Below are 9,658 nucleotides of genomic sequence, written 5' to 3'. Positions count from 1 at the left end.
ATTTTCTTCAAAACTGTTGGTTTCTACTATTAGAATATTATTATACCTGCTGAGAGCATCCACATGTTGCATTTTGTTTCCAGCCCTGTGACATATCTCAAGATCATAGTTTTCCATCTCCAAGGCCCATCTCGATATCTTCGGATTAAGTTCTGCCTTATTAAGTGTTAACTTAAGTGCAATGCAGTCGGTTACTAGTCTCACATGCTTTCCTTGCAAATATATCCTAAATCTACGAAGAGCATAAATAACCGCTAAGGTCTCGAGTTCAAAACTATGTAATTTAGCCTCATCTGCTGTAGTACGCTTAGAGAAATAGAATACAGGGTGTAACTTGCCATCATCTTTCTTTTGTAACAGTACTGCACCAAATCCTAGAGCGCTGGCGTCACAATGTAATTCTGTATCGTCTTTGTAATTATATAACGCTAGTACTGGTGACTCAATAAGTTTTTCCTTTAGACTGAGAAAACAATTCATCTCTACTTCACCAAATTGAAATGGTTTGTCTTTCCTTAACAGGTCGTACAAAGGTTTAGCTATTGTAGAGAAATCCTTTATAAACCTTCGAAAATATGAAGAAAGTCCCAAAAAACTTTGTACTGCCTGTACCTTGAAGGGAACTGGAAAATTTTTTACGGCTTCAATGCCCTTATCGTCTGCCCTGATGCCATTCTCGGAAATCAAAAATCCTAAATACTTTATATTTGATTTTAAAAACTCACATTTATCCATTCTAAGTTCTAATCTGTTCTGTGTAAGCCTTTTAAAAATTTCTTCTAATGTTTCCAAATGCTCATTAGTATCTTTGCTGGCGACCATTATATCATCCATGTACACTACTACTTTGTTGTTTCTAATCATGTCATCAAAAATTTTATTAACAAAGCGTTGAAAAACAGCCGGTGCGTTTTTGATACCCATTGGCATTCTTAAAAATTCAAATTGTCCTAGTGGAGTCACGAATGAAGTATATTTGACAGATTCTTCATGTACAAAAACATGAAAATATCCATTTTTAAGATCTAACTTCGAGAATAATTTTTTGTCAACTAATTTATCTAATAAATCATCGATGTGTGGCAGTGGGTAGTTGTCTTTTAGCAGTGCTTTGTTAAGTTTCCTATAATCAATGCATAATCTAATTTCACCTGTTTTTTTCTTGACTAATACTATCGGAGATGCAAATTCTGATTCGCTTGGTCTTATTATATCGCTTTTCAAATATTCGTCTAGTAATTTTTGAAGCTTATCCTTTTCTGTATATGATAATCGTCGAGGACTACAACTGAAAGGTTTTGCATTATCTAGGCATAGCTTCATTTCTGCTCTAATCATTGGCTTTTCAGGTCTAGTTGCTTTTACATAACTGTTTTCAATTATTTTCAAGAAACGACATTGTATTTGATAAGTAGTGCTTTTGTCCCAGTTAAATTCAATCGTTTCGTTGTTTGTACAGTCGATATTAAGTATTTCGGTTTCAAAATTGTCAATTTCCAGTTGCCTGTTTACATTTGTACATTCCGTTTTTTCATTGTTAAGTCTCATAACTGTCTGACCGATATTTCCACTATTTCGTCTCGTAACTGTTTGACCGTCATTTTCACTATTTCGTCCCGTAACTGTTTGACTCATTGTTTTACTGTTTCGTCCCGTAACTGTTTGACTCATTGTTTCATTGTTTCGTCTCGTAACTGTTTGACTCGTTGTTTCATTGTTTTGTATCATCGCCCTGTGACCTATTCTTTTATTATGATCTTTCACGACTGCATGTTCCGCTTTTACAGCTTCAGTCGCCAATTCCAAAACATTCTCGGTTATATAGTCATCTAAACACTCAATATTATGATTTACTTCAGCAATGCGCAACGACAGATCACTAGTAGCACTCGTCGGGTTATGTTTTGATATATCTTCTACAGTTATCATCTTTAAAGTTCTTAAATCTAAATTTAAATCGCAAGCATCCATGAAATTTCTACCCAAAACCACATCATACATCATAGACTCATTGGCAACAACTGTTAAATTGAAGTAACATTTTATTTTTTCTTTTAATACAAAACATAAAATTTTTCCATAGATTTGTAATGGGCTTCTATTTATACCAAAATAATGTTCTTTAACTTCATGTAGTTTGGCCTCCCTGGGCAACAAAGATAATTTAATCAATGAAATTGGACTGCCAGAGTCTAAGATGCATGCTGTAACCATAGGAGATATAATTTGATTGTCAAAATAAATTTTAATACACCTTACATATTTATTTTCAGCATTTCCCTTCCTTTCCTCGCATTGGGCTACGAAGTGGCCGAACTTGCCACAAGCATAGCAGGATCCTGGCACCCTTGCTGGCTTTCGACAATCCTTAGCGATGTGTCCTCTGGCGTTGCAATTACCGCAGCGGAATCCTCCGTTGTCGCTCCTATTCCTGTTCAGCTCCTTCGACACCAACTCCTTTGGCTTGTCCAAACGGATACCAGCAAACGCACGGAGAATTTGCATCGGATCTGTGAAGCATTGGATCCGGGCTTGATCACGCAAATTCTGTGCTGGTATTCCCTCGACTATCTGATCAACCAATTCGTCCGGTTCGATGTTGATGCTGCTGGCTAGCATTGTCTTTGCCTCAAAATACACCGCGAACTTTTCGGAATGATGCCACTTTAAATCTTCAAATTTGCGTCGTGCCTCTGCTTTTGAAAGCTTATCGCCGAATGCTAATATCAGCTGTTCCAAAAGATTCTCTGCCGGCTCCATAATACGCGTTGCATTTGCATGCAACCAGCGCTGAGCGACACCCTTCAGTTTGGACACAATCACCATCTTCATGCCCACTGCATCCAGGTTGTACATTTCAGCAATGTTGCGTACTTGCTGGGTCCAAATGTTTGCACAAGAAGATCCATCAAAATCCATGATGATTTCCTTGGCAAATGAAAGTGACATATTTGGCGCTTCTAGTCCTTTGTTTACAACTGCCACTCGTTGTTGCTCAACACTGTTTCTTACATCGATATCGGTTTCGCTATCGATATCAGCACTTCCATCGGTGCTTGGTATTTTTCCGCCAACTGCTTCCTCGAAGTTTTCGCCTTGCACTGCTCGCTTTACTCCCTCGCTGCTCACTGCTTGGTTGCAGTTTTCGGCCATGTTGATGACGTCATTGCCAACTGCTTGCGACGCGGCTCTTACTTGTGCAAGAATGTTCTGGAGCTCCTTTTTACCAGCTTCGATTTCAGCGCGTATTTGTTGTAGCGACAACACTCCTTCGGCTACAGCAAACCACTCGTCTCCCTTGGGCCTTGAAACCGCTGCAGGAATCAGTTCCGACCTAGGGTTGGCATCCTCAGCAGAGAAATCCTCCCCCAAGTCATCTTCCGGCTCTAACTCCTGAGCCCGATCAGCCAGGAGCTCGTTGTCAGCGTTCTGCGGCAGTGGGGACTCCGGGCGAGTTCCACGAACTAGCGGGTCCACGCCATTTAGTCGTGCCGCCAGTTCGGCCTTATTGCCGATCGTCGGCAAGTTTAATGCCGCCAACCACCTTTTGAGCTGGACGACCGTGAACTTTTGGACATCAATTAGATCCATTTTATGGGTCAGAACCACTTCTGAAGTTTATAGTAGTATAAACTGCTATACTTATTAAACACTTTATTACACTGAACTGTTCTCCTTCACTTCTTGTTCGCAATTGGCTGGTTTTACATAGCGTCGGTTTTACATACGATTACGTGAAGTTGGCTGCGATCAATATCGATACTTAACATTTTAGAGTTGCCAGGTTGGCCACTTTACAACAGGAGATACTTTAGATGCTAACGACTATTCAACAGCTAGCCGTTACATTCAAATACATTTACAACAAAGAGTTATACTTAAATATATACAAGACACTTATCCTACTACAAATGAGAATGGTAATTCATCGAAGGTCAGCCGGCGCAGGGAGTCTTTGGAAAGCTCGACTCAGCTGTGAAACATTTCCGCCGATGGCCCCAGTTACGCCACGCTATTTTAGATTCGGTCTTTATACCCGTTACTCGTAGAGTAAAAGGGTATACTAGATTCGTCGGAAAGAGTGTAACAGGCAGAAGGAAGCGTTTCCGACCCCATAAAGTATATATATTCTTGATCAGGATCACTAGCCGAGTCGATCTAGCCATGTCCGTCTGTCCGTCTGTCCGTCTGACCGTCTGTCCGTCTGTCTGTCCGGATGAACGCTGAGATCTCGGAAACTATGAGAGTTAGGCTATTGAGATTTGGCGTACAGATTCCTGAGCTTCTTACGCAGCGCAAGTTTGTTTCAGTAGACTGCCACGCCCACTCTAACGCCCACAAACCGCCCAAAACTGAAACTCCTACAGTTTTGATGCTAGATAGAAAATTTTAACTGAAATGTATTGTTCTCAATTCCTATCGATTGACCTAAAAAAAAGTTTGCCACGCCCACTTAAACGCCCACAAACCGCGAAAACCTGTGACGCCCACAATTTGGATGCTAGATGAAAAATTTGAACTGAAATGTATTGGTGTCGTCAATACCTATCGATTGATCCAAAAATAAATTTGCCACGCCCACTCTAACGCCCATAACGCTTAAATCTGTCTACCGCCGGTAGGTGGCGCATTTTAATTTCGCTTTGCTGCTTGCATATCTCCATTTCCCTTTGAGTAACGGGTATCTGATAGTCGAGGTACTCGACTATAGCGTTCTTCCTTGTTTTCAAATCAAGCCGTCATTGAGTGCAGATGCACTCACTCTCTATTCCAATAAAATTGGTAACATCCCACGTGTAGCTCAGGCAGGAGATGCAGGAAAGCCCCTGAGATAGGGCCCTAAGTCCGATCGCGAATTCATTTTTTTAAATCTGTGGAACATTTTTTTGGGGCATAAGAACCCCAAAACCACCAGAGCTGCAGAGAAGCAGCCAAATCGGAGAAGCATACGCCAGAGGAGCACCCTGCCGCATCTGAGAAGCATCCGCCAGAGGAGCACCCTGCCGCAGAGCGCAAGCCAGAGGAGCACCCTGCCGCAGAGCGCACGCCAGAGGAGCACCCTGTCCACACAGCACACGTCGGAGAAGTAGCCTCTTTGGCCGCATCTGAGAAGCATCCGCCAGAGGAGCACCCTGCCGCAGAGCGCACGCCAGAGGAGCGCCCTGTCGAGGAGCGCGTACCGGAGTAGCCCCGCCGTAAGAGGAAGCCCTACCGGAGGAGCAGCCCCATCGGAGAAGCACCCGCCGGAGAAGTGCCCAAGAGACCGCTGCCTGAGGAGCGCGCATCGCTCGTTCGCTTAGCCGTCAGAGGAGCCGTTTAGATTCCCCGGTTGGCGTCGTCATTGCGTGAGCCACTGGGGCTTGACCCATTGGTGCCAGGGACGATCGACTAGCCCCAGACAACTAGTGTAGAAGAGGAGCGGCTTCCGACAGTTAACCAATTGCACAAGACAGAAAATTCTAGGCCATATTTTTTTTTTTTGTGAGAGAGAGATATTCGCGATGTAGAATGCCGGGATGATAATCAGAAAAGTTTTCTTCCAATCGTTTGCACTCGCCAAGAAAAGTGAAAGTATTTTAACCCATAGGGCGGTATGAAACGCCTGATTTTTTTTCAGCATGTACGTTGAACGGAAGATCGATCTTTCGCCGATGGAAATCTGAGTGAGTTGTCTTTGTTTAATTTACATTCGCATTCGAATGGTATCTGACTCTATGGTTGAAACTTTTGTTTGGTCTTGGGCGAGATTTAATAGACACCAATTACAAAAAAAAAAAAAAAAAAAACAAATAATTAAGGAAAAGGAAAACAATATTAATTATAATATATTTTACTGGATATTTCAATATTAAATTAATATTCGTAGTTCGTCAATTCTATACCTTGAGAAGAAATTAACTCGGGTCATTTAAACCAATCTAATTAAACCTATAAAAAAAAATTGTGAAAATTGTGGGAAAAAATTATACATGAAAAAAAAAGAACACCGACAATGAAGTTGTTATCTTAAACATATTCTTGGGTTTTAAGCACGCTTACCAAAATTATATACATACGAAATTTATGCCTATACCTGAAAATGTTTTTACTGAAAAATTATAATGAATTATTCTTTTTGCTTATATTACTATTACACTCTATATTATTATTATAAACCTGATTTACTATATTTTCTTTGATAATATTAAGATCTTTTGAATTTTGTCATTAAAAATGGAAACTTAAAAGAAACGTGTTGCTGAACTGAGCTGATGATTCCACGGTCGTAGGGAAAAAGGGGTCACCAGAGCCATGCTCTAGAGGAAGGCGACCTAGGGTGGGCGATAAGCGGGCGCAATTACACCAGGGGCCACGCAAATAGTTACATCCCTCTTTCTTTAAACTTTGCTTTACATGCTGTTTTTTTCCTTTCTTTTTTTTTGGAATTTGGTTTATCGTTCTTCCGATTTATATGACTAGCTCCTTTCAATGTCGCAAGCACGCTCAATTTCTTGTGATGTTAATAATAATGTGTGCATCGTAACTAAATCTGTGAGAGCAAGACCTCCACCCCAAAGCCACGAGCTAGCGCCGGACCTACAGCGTGCCACGCCATCACAGATCCTTTCGAAAATTAGTCACTCAGTCGAACGTTACACGTTACAGTTATAATTAATTATTATTAATATCAAAGGTGGCGCCCAACGTTAGGGCCTTAGTGAGTTTACTCATTAAGCCTCATGGATAAACCAATTCGACTCTTTTTCATTTTTTATTTTTTTTCCTTCTCCTCATCTCAAGGGTTTTTAGTAAATTTTAAATTTTTCTCGGAAATCAAAACTGTATAATTATTATTATTTTTTTTTTTTTGACCGAAAATCAAGAATTATCAAAGAAACCTTCCTAAATTTAGCAGAGAAAACATGGTACTTAACAAGCTGAGGAAAACGGGAAGAAAACATACGCACTTAGGTCGATTTCTGTCCCGGTTTGAAATGCCATTACTTACTTACTTAAATAAAATCACAAACTAAGCTAAACGGAAAATGCCGGCGTTGCTTGAGAGAAGCGTCACATCCACAAGTAGTTTATGACAATTATTATTCTTTCACAGGGGCACTATAATTTATTCGGGATCTGGAATACATGTGAGATGTTTTTCGAAAAGTCACTGTCCGATACCGGAATAAAGTAAATTAGCGTCCCCCTCCTTTAGGCCAGGATTGCGCCTTTCTATATCTTTTCTCATTTCTAAGGATGGTAACAAGAAAAATACCCTTCGATTCGTGTGACATCAAGCAATCAGTTCAGTAAACAAATTTTTTATTTTTTATCTTATCGCAAAGTTACGATCGTTGTAAATTTTTTTCGTTTTAATTTTATTACTGCGGTTAGTTAACTGTGGTCGGATTATTTAAGGATACATTTGTTCGGACAAGGAGATAGTCTCGCTAGAAAATGGGGTTAGACCGATCTCCGGAAAGGGACGCTGAGAACAGCTCAAATTCACTCTGTCCTATATGCAAAGGCGAGATTAGCGGTGTCGATGGTTATAGAACAGCGTGTCAACATGAATTTCATAAGAGATGCATAGAGGGTCACTGGAAGAAAAGTATACAGTGTCCGGTGTGCAAAAGTTCCTGTAGGCCCAAAGTCCCAAAGGTCTCCGATAATGCGGAGCGGGAAACGCGTAGTCAATCAAGGAACCGTCCACTCGTCGAGAATATTGAAAGAGAAGTTGCGGACAACACAGCCTCTACGTCAGGACTTAATGCAAGTACCAACAGCAGCGGCAACAGCAATACAAGTGTTATTAATGCTAATGCCATCACCTTATTGGCAATGGAACGCAGATTACTAGCGACTCTATCGGAAAGGATGGCGGAATTAATCCAAAGTTCTGTATCTGATATCGTAACCAGGGTGAGAGCAACTCAAAGCCCAGAGGCTTATAATAGCCAGGGTGAGCAGTCTTCTCAACAGACTATTAGAGACGTTAATAATAGGGCCAACGCGAGTAGGGGAACTGATGATAATCTACGGGATGTCAGAATGACTTCGGTTTCAACTGCTTCGCATCAAAGTTCCACATCCGATTTATTGAGCCGTCCTGATAAAGTGGTACATATTCTGAACGGATGGAAGATTAAATATTCCGGAGGAGGAGTGCCAGTGGACAATTTTATTTACCGAGTTGAAGCACTGACTAGGGAAACGTTAGGAAATAATTTTTCCGTGCTCTGTAAGAACGCATCTGTTCTGTTTGAAGGGAAAGCCAACGAGTTCTATTGGCGATATCATAAAGCACATGGTGAAGTCCGTTGGGATAATTTCTGTTCAGCTCTACGTCTGCAGTTTAGACAAAATAGAGATGATGGGGATATCGAGGAGTTAATCAGGAATACAAAACAAAAGCCGAATGAAACTTTCGATTGCTTTTACGACAATATATCTGATTTAGTCGATCAGCTAGAGCAGCCGTGGGCGCCGAACAAACTGGTAAGAGTCCTTAAGAACAACTTACGTACGGAAATAAGGCATGAGCTCCTGAATCTGGATATTAAAACAGTTTCAGACTTGAGAGATATTTGTCGAAGGCGCGAAGTTTTTTTGGCTGATGCTAAGCGATACCAGGGGTACATAAGAAACACGCCATTTAAGCGCGACGTTTCAGAGTTTGCTGAAACCTCAGAAAGTCTTCAGGAAACGGAATCTGAAAATGAAGGGGATATCTCTGCGCTTGCACTGTCATGCTGGAATTGCCGCAAAGAAGGGCACCGGTATCAGGACTGCGTGACCGATAGAAGAATATTTTGTTACGGCTGTGGAGCCGCTACCACGGCAGATGGAAGATCGCAGCAGATACTGGGCCATTTGAAAGTCGAAGTAGAATACATCGATAAGAAAAGTACCGTAAAGCTTTATGTGGTACCATCGCTGAAGCAGGATTAGCTTATGTGGTACCATCGCTGAAGCAGGATTTATATCTGGGTATAGATTTCTGGAGGCTGTATGACTTGCTTCCTAAAAATATAAGCATATCTGAATTAGAATCGTCGCAAAGTAACGCTAAAGCGGAGGTTGATCAGCATAAATTGTCTGAGAGTGATCGAACCAAGCTAGCGAATGTAATAAATTGTTTTCCGTCATTTAAACAAGAAGGGCTCGGTAAGACCAACCTGATATCGCATTCGATTGATGTGGGAACGGCCAAACCAATTAAACAACGCCATTTCCCCGTCTCCCCAGCGGTCGAAAAGGCCATGTACACCGAAATCGACCGAATGATAGCATTGGGAGTAATAGAAGAATCCGAAAGTTCATGGTCATCCCCTATCGTAATGGTAACCAAACCTGGCAAAGTAAGGATTTGTTTGGACTGTAGGAAGGTGAACAGTTTCACCGAGAAAGATGCTTACCCACTTCCTCAAATCAGTGGGATCTTAAGTCGGTTACCAAGAGCTGAGTATATTTCAAGCCTGGATCTAAAGGACGCTTATTGGCAGGTGCCTCTAGAGGAATCATCCCGCGACAAAACAGCATTCACAGTCCCAGGCAGACCTCTCTACCAATTTAAGGTAATGCCGTTCGGGCTTTGTAACGCCACAAGCACAATGTCCCGACTAATGGATAAGGTGGTACCAGCCCATCTCCGCAATGAGGTGTTTATTTATCTTGA

At 41.4% G+C, this 9,658-nt stretch overlaps 1 protein-coding gene across 1 annotated transcript; it reads right to left on the bottom strand.

Moving 5' to 3' along the window:
* Nucleotides 1-2,076: 2,076 nt before the first annotated feature.
* LOC139355080 (uncharacterized) lies at nt 2,077-3,206 on the bottom strand. Its single transcript, XM_070999399.1, has 2 exons — nt 2,260-3,206; nt 2,077-2,204 (listed from the first exon to the last, which is right to left on the bottom strand). Exons 1-2 carry the CDS (start codon nt 3,151-3,153, stop codon nt 2,193-2,195), a joined length of 906 nt encoding a protein of 301 aa, XP_070855500.1. The 5' UTR covers nt 3,154-3,206; the 3' UTR covers nt 2,077-2,192.
* Nucleotides 3,207-9,658: the final 6,452 nt, after the last annotated feature.

The sequence above is a fragment of the Drosophila suzukii genome, unplaced genomic scaffold, assembly GCF_043229965.1.
Source record: "Drosophila suzukii unplaced genomic scaffold, CBGP_Dsuzu_IsoJpt1.0 scf_8, whole genome shotgun sequence".
Classification (NCBI taxonomy): domain Eukaryota; kingdom Metazoa; phylum Arthropoda; class Insecta; order Diptera; family Drosophilidae; genus Drosophila; species Drosophila suzukii.
The sequence above is the reverse complement of the archived record's forward strand: the minus strand, read 5'-3'. Positions and strand labels throughout refer to the sequence as shown.

What these genes read in the sequence shown, in the direction of transcription:
- LOC139355080 (XM_070999399.1), bottom strand. Translation starts at nt 3,153, where the DNA reads ATGGCCGAAAACTGCAACCAAGCAGTGAGCAGCGAGGGAGTAAAGCGA.